Source organism: Eucyclogobius newberryi, unplaced genomic scaffold (genome assembly GCF_026437365.1).
Source record: "Eucyclogobius newberryi isolate DKJ021-1_F unplaced genomic scaffold, fEucNew1.0.hap1 SCAF_20, whole genome shotgun sequence".
Classification (NCBI taxonomy): domain Eukaryota; kingdom Metazoa; phylum Chordata; class Actinopteri; order Gobiiformes; family Gobiidae; genus Eucyclogobius; species Eucyclogobius newberryi.
In genome coordinates this window covers 18,985,582-19,003,291 of record NW_027315835.1, presented here as the reverse complement: position 1 = coordinate 19,003,291, position 17,710 = coordinate 18,985,582, and the positions used below count along the sequence as shown (strand labels likewise).

The 17,710-nt window shown below is 40.5% G+C and overlaps 2 protein-coding genes across 2 annotated transcripts; one reads left to right on the top strand and one right to left on the bottom strand.

The window, feature by feature from the left end:
* Positions 1-772: 772 nt before the first annotated feature.
* On the bottom strand, positions 773-9,521 carry top2a (DNA topoisomerase II alpha). Its single transcript, XM_072456064.1, has 35 exons — positions 9,394-9,521; positions 9,029-9,175; positions 8,846-8,936; positions 8,711-8,774; positions 8,492-8,637; positions 8,318-8,415; positions 8,023-8,235; positions 7,716-7,889; positions 7,166-7,267; positions 6,767-6,904; positions 6,549-6,687; positions 6,317-6,474; positions 6,110-6,235; positions 5,916-6,026; positions 5,639-5,744; positions 5,405-5,514; positions 5,227-5,319; positions 5,039-5,153; positions 4,844-4,965; positions 4,611-4,759; positions 4,290-4,521; positions 4,084-4,218; positions 3,802-4,002; positions 3,535-3,730; positions 3,366-3,457; positions 3,150-3,290; positions 2,987-3,070; positions 2,718-2,897; positions 2,458-2,650; positions 2,218-2,379; positions 1,869-2,046; positions 1,741-1,793; positions 1,495-1,620; positions 1,144-1,376; positions 773-1,065 (listed from the first exon to the last, which is right to left on the bottom strand). Exons 1-35 carry the CDS (start codon positions 9,409-9,411, stop codon positions 925-927), a joined length of 4,767 nt encoding a protein of 1,588 aa, XP_072312165.1. The 5' UTR covers positions 9,412-9,521; the 3' UTR covers positions 773-924.
* A 3,707-nt stretch (positions 9,522-13,228) lies between these two features.
* lrrc3ca (leucine rich repeat containing 3Ca) lies at positions 13,229-17,156 on the top strand. The gene is made up of 2 exons (XM_072456686.1): positions 13,229-13,389; positions 15,820-17,156. The coding sequence occupies exon 2, from the start codon at positions 15,893-15,895 to the stop codon at positions 16,682-16,684; it is 792 nt and encodes a 263-aa protein (XP_072312787.1). The 5' UTR covers positions 13,229-13,389; positions 15,820-15,892; the 3' UTR covers positions 16,685-17,156.
* The last annotated feature ends 554 nt before the right edge of the window (positions 17,157-17,710 follow it).

The following is a 17,710-nucleotide window of genomic DNA, read 5'->3' as shown; positions in this document are numbered from 1 at the left end:
GTGCTACAGATGCAGGACTGGTTGTACAACTACGCACAAAACAGATTGAAGATAAGCAACTCAAAATGACAAAAAACAGACAAGCTGCTGGATTTATTCCTTATAAATATAGATCTACTTACAATTCCTTTCATATTGTGAGCTTGGTGATTCCACTTGCAGGGTCAGTTTACTCCTAATAAGCGTGTGTTTGAGTTCTTACCCTCAGCTCTAATTGAGTGGGCGGTAAGACTAGGAAATGCCTGTGACATTCTAATCTAGACCAATCAAGAAGCCCAGACACAGCTCATGTTTACTCAAGAATGGCAAACGTCTTGATGAACTTTCAAAGTTTCCGGAACGGCAGGAAAGATCTGAGACGAGGGACGAAACTGTGAACGTGTTTCATACAGGGTTTAAATTTGTCTCATTGGAGTAAAAAAAAGAATAAAAAAAATAGATTGGTCACCAGGAAATCTACTCTACAGTGAATTCAGAATGTTTTATGTGCATTACTCTCTTCATTTTATTATAGTGTAGCTGAATATTTCATCTAATAGAAGTTGAATTCTTTATCAATGACCTACAATAGAGAATTAAAGGTGCACTATGTAACTTTTTAGATGGAAGGCCGACATAAAAAGTCCTCCCTCGTAAAAAACATGTTTACAAAAGCTCCAACGCAAAGGATAAACTGTGATAAAAAATGGCAAACTTTATTAAATGAAAAGCCATACAAATATTTACAAAAGAAACCATTGAACAGGACAAAACAATTGAACATTTATGACTTTAAAACTACAACGAATCTTCACATGGAAATATTTACAATTCTATTTTTTAAAGGCTGTCTATTTATGCAACACATTCAAGTAGAGTAAAAGTATATTTTAAAGACAATAGAACAAATATTGAAGAACTGGTCTTCTTTCTACACGAGTGGATTTATTCATCGTCGGAGTCTGAATCCAGGATATAATTAGCTTTTTTAGCGCGAGAGGATTTGGCTCGAACTGATGCTTCGGCTTCGACTGACAGGTTAAAACTGTCATCATCATCATCATCATCAACCCACTTCTTTGCTTTCTGGGGGGAAAAAAAAGTAAGCAAATATGTTAATTTGAAAGAACTGATGAACGGCAATGAGATGTTGGGATGGCTCACCTTGTTCCCAGCTGCAGGTTTAGCTTTGAGCCGCGACATCAGGTTGTCCGATTCGCTGCCAGAGTCGTCGCTCTCCACTTTCTTACGTTTGAGGACGGCCTTGGCTTTTGCAGCGGGAACTTTCTCTTCTGCTTCAGAGTCGCTGGAGTCGAATGAAGGCACTTTCTTCTGAACAGCTGCGGATTTAGCTTTGGGCTTGGAGAGGGCGTCGAAGATGGAGGGCTGAGTTGCATCTAGGAAGAAAACAAAGATTGTGACTGGAGACTACCTCGGCTGCTATGAAGAATGCCAGTGCGCAGACACATTTAGGAAAGAGTCCATTACATCAGTCATTACAGTTTTTACAATTACCTCCTAGTGTCTTTTTCTTCTTCGGTGCAGCAGCTTTCTTGGCCCCAGCAGGCTTCTTTGCAGCGGCTGCTTTTGTTTTAGGTGGAGCCGCTTGTTTTTTTGGAGCTTCTTGACTGTCAGAAGATGCTGCAGCAAAACGTACATCAAATAAATGTGTATATAGTACATTTGTAAGCATTAGGCATTAGCAACACAAACAACTAAGCAAGTACTGGTCGAGCAATACAAATAGGATTAAATACGTACAACTCGTTTTTTCTTGTGTGGTCTTAGTCGTCTTGCCTTTTACAGGTTTCTTGCTGTCAAATCGGACCAGAATATTATGAGCAACATTCATGCAACGATTTTTCATACATTTGTAGTGTAGTACTCACACGATGGGTTTGGGTACGGGAGAGTCCATGTCGCTTATGCCTACACTCTGGTCTGGTGCAAAGCTGTCGTCGTCATCATCACTAATGACCGCTTTTTTTTTGCTTTTGCTTTTCTTTCCCCAATCGTCAAACTCATCCTCACTGTCCTCGTTGCTGGACAGGCTGTACTTTACTGCAGCTTATGAAACAAAAACAAAACGCATTAGCCTGGTTTGATTTTAGATGGCGCTAGGTGCAGATTTGCTAACAGGAAATTGCGAGACATTGTTGTTCCAAATATTTAGAGTCTGATAGCATCTGAAGGAAGCAGACGAAATCCTTGAACACCAAAACAGGCCAAATGAGTTACCTTTTGTTTTGCGTTCAACCCGCTCTCTTGGGGCGACTGGCTCTTCGGTGTCCGTGACCTCCACATTAGATTCTTCCTCGTCATCTGACCATTTGTTCCTCTGTGGTTTCTTTACTGCAGGTTTGAACGAAAGGGTGGTCTGTTTCCCAGTTTTTGATGGTGCTAAAAAAAAGAAAGAAAAGAAGACCACATCAGCTGCTTTCAAACATCTAAGATACATTTATGTTTTCCATCACTTACGCTTATCTTTCTTAGTCGTGGCCTTCTTGGCTAGTCGTGCTACAAGTCCCATCTCCTCCACAGGTTCTTCGTCTTCCACCTTTACCTTTTTTGGGGCCCTTGTTTTCTTAGTGGGGGGTGCAGAAGTGTCACCGTCTGCTTCCGCTGGTCCTTCATCGTCGCCGAATTCCATTTTCATCACTATATCTTCACTCTAAAAGGACAAAAATACAGCTCAGTAAAAGTACTTTATGCTGGGTTAAAAGTGTGATGGTACAAACCTTGACTTTCTTGCCCCCTGCTTTCTTTTTGTTAGCTTCAGCCTTCATGGTGCTGGTGACCCGGGGAACCACACGTCGACCTTGTGGCGTAGGAAGAGTCTCCTTTTTTACTTTCATCACTTTTCCTTTTGCTCCCTTTGCAGGCGCAGCACTTTCCTCCTTCTCTTTGGCTTCAATGCGCTAAAACATTGCATTCAAAATGTAAAAGTAGAAAGGTAAGATTGAACAGTTCTAAAATATTACACTCATTCTGCAAGATTGATTATTACCTCTAGTTCCTCAGAGAATGCCGCAAGGTCCGCCTTCCATAGATCAGATGGAGATTTCTTCTTCAGGGTGTTAAGCTCGGTGAGCTAAATAATAAATATTATATACATGAACACAGATATTGAAGTAAATAAATCAACAATGAGATTAACCCAAGTGACATACCTTGGCATCCCTTTGTTTGATAAGCTCATCTTTCTTCTCTTTGGACAGGTACCACATGGGCATAGACAGAAGGTAGTTGTAGTCTGGCCCGGAGTCATCTTTTTCCTCATCTTCCCCAACTTCCTCCAGCTCTTCATCATTCTGTTATGAACACATTTATTTTACTATTCAAACTCATTTCAATAATAACGTATTAGACAGCTAAAAATGATCTACCTTTTCTTGTGCTTGTTTCCAGGCTTTAACTGGGTCTGAATCATAGCCCATTTCCTGAAGCATACGGATCAACTCCTTCTTCGGCTTGTTTTCTACACGCAAATAGAAACAAATTAACTTTATGTCGATATCACTTTCCCTTACACACCGGGCTCTGCTCTGTACTAACCGATGACCAAAGTCCCTTGGATCTTCTCCAGGATGAAGCGGGCCTGGTTGCTGAGCCTTGCGTTCTCAGCTCCCAGCATGCCAGTCATCCAGTCTTTCCTCAGCTGATAGTACTTAATTCTCAACTCAAAGAAGTCCTTCATTATTTCCTGCACGGTCTCGTATTTCTTCAGACTGCCCACATGGTCAAACAGTACCTAAAACACAAGCGATTGTCACGTACGCTCACCTTGTAAATAAAGATATTCCCCATAGTATTGAAGATTACCATGGAGTTACAGGTGAGGCTGTTTTGTAGCTTGAAGACTTTGTGAAGTCCTGCAGCTTCGGCCTCCCTCAACTTCTCTGGGGCCATCTTCACCACAAAGCGCACCGTAGTGTCTGTGTGGTAGTCCTTGTAGTCTGTGATCAGAGGGGGGACCTTTTCTGTGCCATTCAACATCGGCTCCAGTACGTTCTCCTTGTAGGTCTGAAACGGGGAGCATGTACAAAATTGTAAAAAATAAAACCAATTTACCAATATTCTAAAGGTGAATTAATGACTACAAACCTGTGTCCATATTTTGACGGGTAATTCAGAGATCTCAACGGTCTCAGAGTCAATAATGGAGACTTCTCCGCTGTTCAAGAAGCTGTTGTCCATGACTTGATCTATCGTGCCCCTGAAGCCTTTGTAGCTTGGAAGCTGTGAAACAAAAACAATTTAATTTGGTCCATATTAAAACCGAGGAAATAGTCAAAGGTTAGTGTATGGACCATGTGCTGAGGCTCCTCTCCATCGAGCATACGGTGGATGTTGCTGATGATCTCTCTGACGTTGTAGTTGGGGATTCTACTGGCCCAGCCTGTGCCAATACCGTCCGCCCCATTTATCAGCACTGTAGGGATGATGGGAATGTACCACTCGGGCTCAACGCGCTGGTTATCATCGTAGTTGTACTTCAGCAAGTTGTCGTCCATTTGAGGGAAAACAAGTCGAGCCAGGGAACTTTTGGATTTAAAAAAAAAAAAAAAAAAACTATCAGCACCACTGCATATACCGGTGTATACAAAATGGGTTTACTTCAGATTCCATACCTGAGCATAGTGAAAATATATCGAGGGCTGGCAGAGTCCTTGCCACCGTGCAGCCGAGTACCAAACTGACCAAGAGGCTGCAGGAGATTCAAGTTGTTGCTGCCCACAAAGTTTTGAGCCAACCCAACAATAGTCATCATCAAAGAAACCTAAAAAAAAATAGTCCAAAGTGTCACCGATGTTGATGGTGCAACACATATTTATGACCATTTTAACAGTTCAAAGAAAGTCACCTCTCCGTGATGGTAGGCCGACATCTCAGCCACGGAACCGGCCAACTGTGCCACCTTGACCTCACGTTTGTCATTCCTCTTAAAGCAACAGAACATCACCTTCCTCTGGCCAGGTTTAAGGCCTGTTATATACATATCCAAGTAAGTACAAAGTAACTGTTGACAATTGTGTTGGTAGAGGAACTATTTGCTCACCATCCACAAGGCAAGGGATAGATCTTTCATTGTCAGAGTTGGAGAAAAGGACCAGTTCCTTGTTGACAAAGTCGTTGTAAGAAAGAGATTTTGTGGCCTGGCCATAAAGGAAGTCCTATTAAAAAGCATTAAAAGTTAATAATCATTGGATTATAGAACAAATAAACATTAAAAAAATCTCTTAATACCTCTGGCAAATTGTGCTCCCGGCGCTGCCGCCTGTCAACCATGAACTTTGTAAGCCATTCTTTACGCTCATCAATTTTCTTCTTGCTAAAGGCCTAACAAAATACAAAATAGCCATTAAAACTGCCATTATTTACACTTGAATTAATGTTTAATTTAAGATTGTAGCTGAAAACCTACAAGGGTAATTGCTTCATCATCCTCAGGTCCAGAATATTTAAATGGAATGCGATGTCTCTGCATATCAGAGAAGTATTCCTTGGCCTCCTGTGATGTGCTTGTACCCAAACCTACATCAGGTCAAATTAAATATTAGGATAAGAAAGGCAGACACACATGTGGGACCATGACATTGTTCTGGCCATAAGATGCTTACTTTGGTAGAATACTACCACACAGGGGTTTATAACAAACCTTTGTAGTATTTGATTTTCCAAGATTTGATGTTTGCCTGGCTGTCTTTCCATTTGGTGAATTCTGGAATACTGTAAAAGGACAGCTGCGTTTTCTTACAAGATGCCTGAAGAAAAAAAGAAAAAATCTATTAGTGAGTTGTGAAGGAGAGATTTTGTGCCACCAGATGGCAGACTTTACAAAGGAATCGTTTGGCGAGTTACTGGCAATCACAACCCTGCCAGAACCCAGAAAGAAAGAAATGATAGCATTCCTCAGCATTTAGACAATAGCTTGCCTTGATAATGGGAGTGATGAACTCTTCCAGAAAGTTGTGTTGCAGGAGTGAAGGCCAGTTGTGGTGAATGAAGTTGATGAGTAAGCCTTTAATGTGGGAACCATCCAGATCCTGTTGCATCAAAAAAGTATTGAGTTGAGTTAGTGTACTTACACAAACACACATTACATTTACACCAGAGGCAAAAATTATACCTGATCTGTCATGATCATGAGCTTGCCGTAACGCAAGGACTTTAGTGATTCTGGGTCACTGTAGTTTTTCTTGTACTGGAGTCCTAGAATCTTAATGAGATTGTTGATCTCAGCATTCTCCATGATCTAAAATACAGCATCACAGATAAAATATACATTTGGTTAAAAAATAATTGTACCATTGTATATTAAAAATAAGAGACCAACCTGTTTATGAGTGGCTTCTCGAACATTGAGCATTTTTCCTCGTAGGGGAAAGACACCATAGCGATCTCTGCCAATTACACCTAGACCAGACACAGCCAGTGTTTTGGCTGAGTCTCCCTCAGTGAGGATAAGAGTACAAGCAACAGAGTTCCTTCCTCCTACACGAAATAAACCAAAGTCATAAGATGCAGCAGAAAAAGCTTTGATGAAATTTGAGAGGCATCTAAATTACCGGCATCGTTGGCATCATCCAGTTTTGGGACACCTTTGATTTTTGTGTGTTTGACAGCAGAGCATTTCTTGTTGAGCTGCGTCTGAGCCTTGAATTTCACCCAGTTCATAACACTTTCTACAATGCCACAAGTGTTAGCCTATGGAATCACAATTGGTGAGGTTAGCTTAGTGAATGGTCTAATTTGAAGACAATCAAAAGGGATTTTTCCTTGGTACCTGTTTAATAAACTTTTCAGAGAGGGAGCAGGTGGAGCCAAAGCTTTTCTGCTGCAGAGTCATGTTCTCTTTGGTCTGAGAGTCAAAGGTTGGATTCTCAATCAGACAATTCACAAAGATCCAAATGTGGTTCTTCACCTGAAAACCAATAACAAGAGGCACATCGAGTTACACAAGTTTGAAAGAATTTGGGAATTTAAAATATAATAGAAATACATGAGATAAGAACAAATAGAAATATCAAATAAAAAATCCAATAATCTGTGATACAATAATGCAGAAACCAACTTAAAGCAATTTAATGTTATTTCAAAAGTTAGGGCTCCTGTATAAGTAGTAAAAAAAAAACAAAAAACACACACACACACAAAACAATGTTGATCAGAAAATTAAAAGTACCTGAAAAGGCTTGACCGTAACCCCAGCTTTGTTTTTCTTCTTTACAACATCTATGAGTTTAGAAGTGACCTGGTCAGCAACATGGTCAACATGCCTTCCACCCTGGACGGAAACAAAACAAGTGTTATGCGTCTTCATTATGACAGAATGGGCCTGGGACAAAGGCCAAACAAGCTCTTAGCATTGAAGGAAGGCGAAGAGCCATTTATTTTATCTAATTGAAGAGGCACAGTTAAAACAAGGCTTACTATAAAGACTTGACTGGCAGGTGAGAGATGTGTAACAAAAATACTTTAAACAAAGGTATAAAGTAATCTGCCTGAACTAAAGTATTTACAGGCATATTCTACCACATTTCTGATGCTTTGTTAAATTAAGTTCTGAATATAGTTAGAGATAATGCAAAAAATAAATCATGTATTTATTTTTGTCAATATCCCCATCTCCTCAGCAAAGTATATGTCAAAAGACAAAGTTGTGTAATCCATTAATTTAGTATGAACCAACCACTGCTTAAGAGAAATAATGAATGAATCCCTTAATAAATTACCTTTGTTGTAGCAATGCTGTTGACAAAGCTGACTTGTTGGAAACCCTTTTCACTCATGGTGAGGCAGACCTCCCAACGACCATTGACAACCTCATGAATTACTTTAAGGGGCTGCCCCACCTCATCCACTTTGTCCTTCAAATACAGGTCCACATAACTGCGGAAATCCACAATCTAAGAAAGAAAAGGGTTTGTTCTTAAATCTGTATGTTAAACATGAGTTATGTTATGTTATATTTACAGACTACTACAGGTCAGACAGTTTGTACAACATTAGCATTGATTAAAGCAATACATGAATACTTACTGGCAGTCGATTCCCATTAAGGAACACGCGGACTCCTTTAGCGGCGCCGGCAATATCATAAGCCCTGCGAGTCATCAGAGCAACAGTGTCCTTGTCCAGAAGGGTCATCTTGAACTTTTGCAAATCTGGTTTGAAAGTGATGCAAGTGTGATCTTGTCCACTGAAGGGTTTGATGTTGATATCCCCGGCCCTGCCCATGTTGTCATACCAGGTCTAAAAAATTTTTTAATAAAAAATAGCTCAAATGTCACTTCTATTAGCACTTTAAGAAGCCAGTAGTGAAATATGTCCTCACCTGCTTAAAGGTCTTCCCTGATTCTTTACAGGCGGTCTCCACAGTGAACTTGGTGCTAAAGATGTTGCAGAGCTTAGCGCCATATCCGTTACGTCCACCTAAATTACAAAGCGAATTAAAGTATTCAAGTCTATGTAAATGTGTTGGTCAAAAGGGGAAAATAGACAGTCTGACCTGTGACTTTCTTCTGCTCATCATCATAGTTGCTGGAGGTGAGAAGCTGCCCAAAAATGAGAGCAGGCACATACACTTTTTCAACTTTATGCTCCACGACAGGTATACCCTTTCCATTATTCCATACGCTGATAGTGTTGTTTTCACTAGAAGAAAAAAGGAATTATTTTGTAGTTTACGCAAAAGTACATTAAAGTACATGTTTAAAGTTTCATTTACACGTCAATGTTGACTTTGATACAGGTCATGGTTGGATCCCTCTGCTTGTTGTCAGCAGCATTTACTATAAGACAAATTAAATGTACTCAGGGTGATGGCTTTATTAAAGGAGGGCATTTACACACGCATACTCACCAAGAATTTCATCATAGATTTTGTAAAGACCAGGGACAAATGTTACATCGCGACTGTTCAATCCCACATCCTCATCATACACCCACATATGCTGTAAAGGATAGGTGTAAATGATTAGGAATAAATGATAGTTCCAGATAAAATCTAACTTTAGTCCAGAGATTGGTGAGAGCCATGTCCTACCTGTGTAACAGGCTCCACAGAGCCAATGTAGGAGTCTGGTCTGAGCAAAATGTGCTCCAGCTGAGTTTTTTTCTGATAGATCCTCTCCACAGACAAGCGTTTTGGATCTTTCTTTGTCTTTTCCAATGGCTTGTTTTCAATCAGGGACTGCATGAAACAGGATTTAGTTATATTTGCACTCTTTAGATTACATTTTATTGTCACTATACAATGAAACAAAGCCTTTTCATGAATCAGAATGCGTCACTTTGATCGGTTGAGGGGTTGAGTTGATTTAACGTTAGCATTTACGATAAGCAACAACGTTAGCTCGGTAAACTCGCTAAACATTTGCACGGTTAAGAAGAAAAAGAAGGCACTCTTACCTTAAGTGGGTCTGCCATGTTTTTTGTGTACCGAGAACGCTGTCTAATGAAATTCAAAAGTGGATGTATATTTAGAGTTTAAGGATTCCTGCCTAAGACTAGATTTGCACAGATCAAAGCAGATGTGAGCAAACTGGCCGCGAACAAAAGTCTCCCCAGAAAAGTTCGAAACGATCAGGGCATCGCTCGCGCCAACCCCGAGGACCAATCAGATGAAACCCGCTTTGATGATTTAACCAATAGAAACGCTGTTTTTCTTATTGTGAAGACGAAAACGTATCAGTGAAGGCAACAGTGGCCAAAGCCCGCCTACACAAAGCCCGGGGACCAATCAGAAACGATTAAACATTATTTTGCTTCCTGAATGAATCTTAATAGCTTCCCCCCCCCCCTTTTTCTTTTTTTTAAACAAATAAATTAAATGCAGATCCCTAGAGTAGTACTCGAACATATTTTATTTCAATATAAAGCCTTTCCAAACTCCCAAAAACTCATAACCATCGGCTATTGATCTTGTTTAGTTAACAGAGCTGGGGTTAAATGCAAAGTAGGGTACTTTTCTATTAATTGCTTATAACTAGGCCTAATAGCTATACATTGATTACACTATGTTTTTGTATCATTGCCGATTAAGACCCAACTACTAATAACGGTTGGCTATTTTATTTGATGAGCTATATAGCCTTTTGCTGACCTTGAAACTCCTGGACACTATAAAAGCAACTCTTAGTAGACAGCTACCTTTTCTCTACTCATTTATTAATGACCCACAATGCTGTGGGCCATAGGTGCAGCACATGGATCTATTAGATGCGTCACTGTTAGGCAGAGGAAAGGATGGACAGATGATGTTGATGCAGCCTGACACTGTTCACTTCACCTGTGTGTCAAACCAGGACATATTTTAAACCAGGACATATTTTAAACCAGGACATGTTTTAAACCAGGACATGTTTTAAACCAGGACATGTTTTAAACCAGGACATGTTTTAAAAGGCTGATCAAATGATGTAAGGTGTCCTGCTCCAAGAGGTCAAAAAGGCCAAATGGAACCTAAATTAATGTTGACGTTATGTTAGACATTGAGACACAAATTTGAACTTTTAAGGAAGATATTGTACCTATCTGTCTATATGTTCTCATGCAAACACATATTTAGATGCTTGTGAATTGATAATAGAGGCAAATATGTATATATATATATATATATATATATATATATATATATATATATATATATATATATATATATATATTTATTTTTATCCCAGTGCATGCATTTTCTTGAATCGTGTTTTGATGGTCAGCTCTCCTGCTGTGTCCACATGACCTTTAAGGCTAGCTCTCCTCCCTGCTGACATTGTGAATATGTCGGAAAGACTCTGCAAAGGACAAAGAATTATTAATTGCTTGGAAAGGGCAGTAGAACCATTCCCATCTATCCTGTTGCTAAAGAAACATAACATTTAACCTGCTCAAAAAAATTCTAATAGCTACAGACAGGCTATATGCAAAGGTAATGGCTATGATTTCAGCTACACAATTAAATGTTAGCAAATGTCACAACTGTAAGCTATTAGTTAGTTCTATTCATCAGCTGGTTTCTCAATGAAAATATCTGGGAATGTAAAATAATTTATAGGCAAACAAGGCACAATGTGTTAATACAATTCTTTATTCAAGTCTGAGGAATAAGAGTCTTAATGTTAAGCTATTCAAGCATATACTGAACTGCAGCCCTTTCACATACTTTGTATTGGCTAAGTGACGTGGGACATCAAAGGATAAGGAAGACTTTCTACACACCATCAAAAAGCAAGGAAATAATAAATAAATGATAAAGACGGCAACATTATGCTCTCAAAAGCGACGCAGGACTTTGATCTTAGCAGAGACAGTGCCGTGGACAAGAGTCAAATCGAATGTATTTTCTCCACTTCCATCTTTACATTTTGCAATATACTTTTTTGTACAAGCACTTTTGAGAGAGAATTGAGTGTCAAGGAGAAAGTTTGGAAATGTGTCTAGTTAAGCTCACTTTTATTTATGGACCCAACTTTAACTAATTGGGTCTGTTTTAGTACTAAAAAATAAAAACCTGCAGCACTTAAGTCTCGTCTATCAGCCCTAATGCTTGCCTGACAATATTGCGCTGCTAAATCTGCCAACCATAGTGCAGCTTTTGAAGTAATCAGATAAAGCTAGGAATAGATTGCCTGCCAGTACTTTCTCCTCCATCGATGAAAAGTGTAATCCTGTTTTCCGCTCTTTTCCTGTCATATGCTTCTCCACATATCTGATTGTATGGTAATTGCTGCATTATGGCTCCTATAAGAGCTCAAGATTTGTGTGAACTTGGACATCCTGGGCGTATACACACATTGGCCTTTATGTGATCTTACAAAAATAAAACACAGTCAAATCAGTTTAGGTTCAGTTCAAAAATGTTAGGCAGGACTCCTCGTCAATTCAATTAGTGCCATTTGTAGGTGCGAAAACGTTGCATGCATTTACTTTGCTATAGACAATAAAACATGATGCTGATCCTTCGACAGGCAGTGTGGCGCAGCGATTGATTTTAATTCCGTTAATATACGCCTGGGTGCTTGGCAGGAGTCCTCCACACCCAGAGCCCAGAAGGCGTGCACTGTTTTCATGTTGGATTAGACTGGCGGTTCTTATCAGCTGGCAGCAGGCAGGAAAAAGGGCCTGGAGACGGGCAGAGGTCCTGAAGCAGACAACAACAAGTATACTGATCAAACACGATTACAGAGGGCTCCGGACTGCAGTGCACGGGCTTAGCTCCGGCACTTAAAGCATGCAGTCACTTAGGTAATTAGCAACAGGTCGTCAGTAACAGGAATGAGGTAATTCAGAAAAGCAAAGCAAAGATGGAAAAGAATGTCAAAAGAAAAAGAGAAAAGCACACAAGCTGCCATGTAATGAGATGAGATGTCAGTGGTTGCATGCTGGCAGTCTTTCATAAGTCACATGTTGCTTACTTCATGTTTGTTTTATTATATAGACAGTTTATGCACAATGAGGATGGACTTTATTAATAAGACTCACTCAGATGTGTTTAAAGGTGCTCTGTACATTTGTCTGCTGGAGCACCGCCTGCTTGTATCCATGAATGCTACTGCTTTGCTTGATGTTCCACATACACATTTAACTTATTTATGTCTCCAAGCAGGTGACACCACCAGGTCAAGTTACAGGTCAGATCTCTGGAGAGGTGACCCCGCTTACAGTAAGAATGCATGTTTTAAAAGAGTTTGTTTGTTAGTTCATTTGTTTGTTTGTCTGTAAGCTCCTCCACCAGAAAAGTGACATAGTATATCTTTAAAAGAACATAAATAGTTCATATATGTAACTGTCTTTTGGAGTAACGGTTTTCAGAATAAAACTAAGCACATCAAAAGTAAGATAGATATAAATAAATAATGGGAAAAAATCAATGGTGCGGTTGTTGGTAACGTGAAGAGGGACGTGAGAGAGAGGTCAGGCAGAGGACAAAGGGGGTCTGGTTATTTGAGTGGCACCAAACGCACGCACTGATGCCGTTTCTTTCTGCGCGTAAAAAACATTGCGCGCTTCGGTCCCCGCGGTGCCATCTTAAACTTTGCTTGCGCATAAATGTTTGATGTGCGCAGCGTTACCGGGGCTCATACCACAGCCAGTCTCTGTGCCTTACCCTCGCCGCATCACTTCTCCTTGTCAGTCGCAACAGGATTAATCCTTTTTCTTGGTTGCGTTGGAAACCACAAAAAGCTGCGCGCATTGGCCGCTGTGGCACGGCACGGCGCGGCTCTCTCCTCCAGCTCCTCCAGGACGAGCCCGGTGAATAAGTTTGATGGGTTATAAGAGAGAGAGGGCAGCGGATGGAGGCAAAGCAGCTCACTCTACAATAGAGATGTTATAAGTTCATGGTGTAAATGGTTTTGTTCACACGGAGACGGATCTCATGATGGAACGGAGACGAGAAGCACCAAACACGTGAGTGCACCAGACCCTTATCCTATGTTTTCTATAGCTTTGTAGCTTTATCTGTTGTGAATAGATTGGAAATAATGCAGCCTGTTCCAAGGCATCAGACAAACTTAAGCAGGGTATCGTTTCCAAAGAGAATCGTCTTATATCTTGTCCTTTCAGAGTATTTTTCCACTCTCTTTAATGTTTAAAATGTAACTCAGGAAATTCTCTGTTTAAGTTACAGATCTACTACACATCTAATGAAGTTATGAATGTGCATAAAGGCCTACATCATTATGATAGGACGCTTTAAGTTAGGGACGTATATTATTAAAACTCAGGACGACTTAAGTTAGGATTGCCTTTAGTACAATTCAGTTCTATCTCGACACAGTTCAAGAAAATATAATGTTTTTACTTGGGCTGGACCCTGAGGAACAGAGAAGTAATGGAGACACTGGCTAAGGAAAAGGGCTGAGCGCACTGATATGATTACTGCTGCATTAAAGCATCTTTAGGTTTCATCCACCGGGGATATAACTCAATAAACAACTTCAGAAGCTATGAAATGTTGGGGCTGGTTAATTTAATTGTTTTAATTTAGATCGCCTTCATTTGATAGTGGAGAAAATAGAGTTGACCAAAAGCTGTAATGAGGATGATGGCTTCCTTTTGCCATTGATGACAAATCAAGAAATGTTATGATTGAGAGACATAACCGTAAAGCGGGATAAACCCTAACCCCTTTTTTTTAAATGAATCACGCACACGCTGCAATAAATAAAGAGTAGATATTGTTCTTGGTGTTGCACTATTTTAGGAAGGCCTACTGTTTACCATTAATGGATTTTTGTGGTTCAAGCTTTAGATCCAACAGATTTTCCTTTTTTGCTATATACATATTTTTTTAATTTGGTAAATAAGATACAATGTCATTTTAATTATTTTTTTCTCCCCAACCTCCTCAGAGCAACTCTTCTCCATTTTCCATATCAATATCTATATCTAAATACACATAAGTAAGCACGCATACCTACCTATAAATATAAAGGCCTACACATACAATAGCTGTGTGTACATACCAATAGTCTGTGCATTTGGGTTTTAACACTGATTGCTAATTATTATTATTATTATGATGTCTCATTTTGAAAAGGATTCAGATCTTCTGTACTCTCCAAATGTGTTTCACTCTACAACTAGTGAACTCTATAACACTATTATACTGTATTTGTGGATCTTGTTGTCAATTAGATTCCAATCTGTCCAGCATCTCCTGTGCAGCTCTCCTTGCTGTCTTCTCAGTGTTACACAATGTTCTATGAGTTGTTAATGTAATCTAACTCCGCTCTGAAAAAAAAAGTCCACCACTTTCTTCTGTCTTTCACCGACATTGTTCGTGTTCTTCTCCCTTGAATCCGCTGAAAAATACCTGTCAGGCGGTCTGTAGTTTTACTTGCTTGCACCCATTGACTCAAAATGAAATTAGCTGGAAGCTTGGCCTTTGATGCGCTTCAATAGCAGCTGCAGTACAATAGTTGTAGAATGACAGACTTAATGTTAGCTTCCCTCCTGTTGAAACGCTCTCCATCGGACCAAGCAGCTCATTTTTGGGGTTGTCTGGCAGCCGTGTCCGAGTTGTAACACAACAAGCATTATTAGTCATGTCCTGTTTGACAAATCATTAGCCCCCCTTTCTTTAACATGCATCGCCATTACACTCCGGCCTCTACCCCCAACGTCATGTGATACTGGCACTTACTTAGAGATCGGTTTCATTTTTTAATCTTGGTAAGTGGACCTTGCACAGCCCAGGGTAATTTTGGACGGAATCAAGGAGTCCTGTTAACCTGTGTGGTTCCTTTACTTGTGTTATTGTTTGTTAAAACCTCATTAACTGCTGATGCGGAGCAATGTATACCTTTGGAGCGTTAATGAGTTACCAATTAAATGTGTTGAAATGGTTTATTGCAAACTAAAAATATAACTACATTTCCTCATATTCAGCAAATTGAGGTGTGGCAGACTATGAAGGGCAGAGCACCAGTGTTACAGACAATAATGGTGGTTTTGCTGAGGAATCTCTGGGTGAAGAAGTATGTCTCGTTCTAATAGTTGTGCACTGAAATAGCGTTGCACTGCAGGGATGTCAATTATAAAGAATAACACTGACACCAAAGGCTCTTCCAGCTTGTTTACTGTGCTGCTGCTGCGGGACGTTTGATCCTACGACTTATGCACAGACATTGAACTACAGTCGTTTCTCGCCACAAACGATGAAACGGTGAATCAAGCATGAAAGTATTCCCAAGCCGGCTGCAGATACAGTTCTCCTGTGTTATGTAATACTGTTGTTTCTATAGAAAACCCAATGTACTGAATGAATTTACGCTAGATGGTGTACTTTGAGCTTTCCCCCAGTTCAAACGACTGTGTATTCTTACTGTATTTCAGAGAGAAAAGCTACTGGGGAGGCTGATGTGAGCTGCACACAGGGGTCCTGGTTGGAGCATGCCCGTGGTGCGTCATGGCCTTGCTGGCGGACTGGCTCCTGCGCCATTCAGTGGTCATGTGCTTGCTGCTCCACAGTTTGGTGCTAATGACCTTCTGCTTTCACCACGCTGCCACCAGTTGCTCCAAGAACTGCTACTGCACGGAGAGTGACACCAACGGCATAACTGTGCGCTGTAGCAAACTGCAGATAACTGAGATCCCTCAAGATCTCCCCAATGACACCAGACACATTTTTCTGGACTATAATTCTTTAAAGAAAATACCAATGAATGCGTTTGCTGCTCTGCCACATTTAGTTGAACTGGATCTATCACACAATGAGTTAACACAGATTGAACCAGGGGCTTTCAATGGACTGGGATCATTACAGTTTCTGGATCTTTCAGCCAACAAGTTAGAGCACTTTAAGGCCGAGCCCTATGAGGGCTTGAGGGCTCGTGCCAACCTCACCAACAATCCCTGGCATTGTGACTGTAACTTGCAGATGGCCTTGCTGCGTGTTGACCTGGAGCCTGCCTCTCTCACAGGCATTGTGTGCCACACTGCTGAGCCAGAGGAGATAGGAGTCCAAGGGCTCGCCTTCCTCCTAGCACCAGACATCGACCTCTGTGTTTATGTGAGGAGGACTACAGATGTCGCCATGTTGGTGGTCATGTTTGGCTGGTTCACTATGGTCATCTCCTACCTGGTCTATTATGTCAGAGCTAATCAGGAGGATGCACGCAGACACTTGGAATATCTAAAGTCTTTGCCCAACAGACCGGGCCAGTCTGAAGAGTCCTCCACCATTAGCACTGTGGTATAGCACCTTCAAGATCATTGTGTATTGATACTCAAATCCAAAGTGGGAGACCAACTATCTATCAGCTGGGATGGAAAACAAGGCAGATGCAACCCAGAGCCAATGAATGATTCATGTGTCAGAGGCCTATTAAGTCTAGTGTGGCTTCAGCAGATGGCCTCGTGCCTGCGTCAAAGGAGTAAAAGCAGCAGGACGTCTTGGTGTACTCCAAATTTGGAAATATAAATGGGATATACCCAGCGGTGCATGTGCTTTACCCTCTTCTCCCTTATTCACACATGCTTTTGAAACAGTTGTGTGAAACTGCCGTCACAAACCATTATTATCAGACTGTGGAAGTATGCTCAGTTACAAGTACACAGTATTTAATAATCTACAAATTATAATCAGTAAAATGTTTACCATGACTCGTGTGAGTTTCCTCTTCTTGGTGCCATTGCAGATGTTTATATAAATAATAACAGGTATAATATTTGATCACTGACCACAATGTTTCTGACAGCGTAGTGGTATTTGTGTAGATTATACTCACTCATATTGTACTCACAATATCACCAACACTAAACATGGATGACAATCAAACAATGGGAAGATAAACTAGTTAATTAACTCTCTCTATATATATACATATTCAATTTGGGAGAAAAAAATAAAATCATAAAAATAAAATAAATAAAATAAAAAAATACATATAAAATGTTTAGTTTATTAGGCCCGAGCGCCACAAGCTGGCGAGAGGCCTATTAATCTCGTAAGGCCGTGCGAAGCACGGCTGCGAAAGTGCGCACGTAGTGCGCACGAAATCGAGCGCGAAGCGCTCGCCCACTTCCAAACACTCACTAACGCACTCCTCCACTCATGCACGCCCCGTGCATACTAATTAGTTGTAGGAAAATGGAACATTACCGTTGTAAACGGGCGAAGCCCGTGCAAAAGTTCGCACTAAACGAGCACTTTACATTGAGATGACGACCGCGAAGCGGTCGTCATCCCCATATAAAGCACTCATTTGCGCTAAGTAGCTCACGA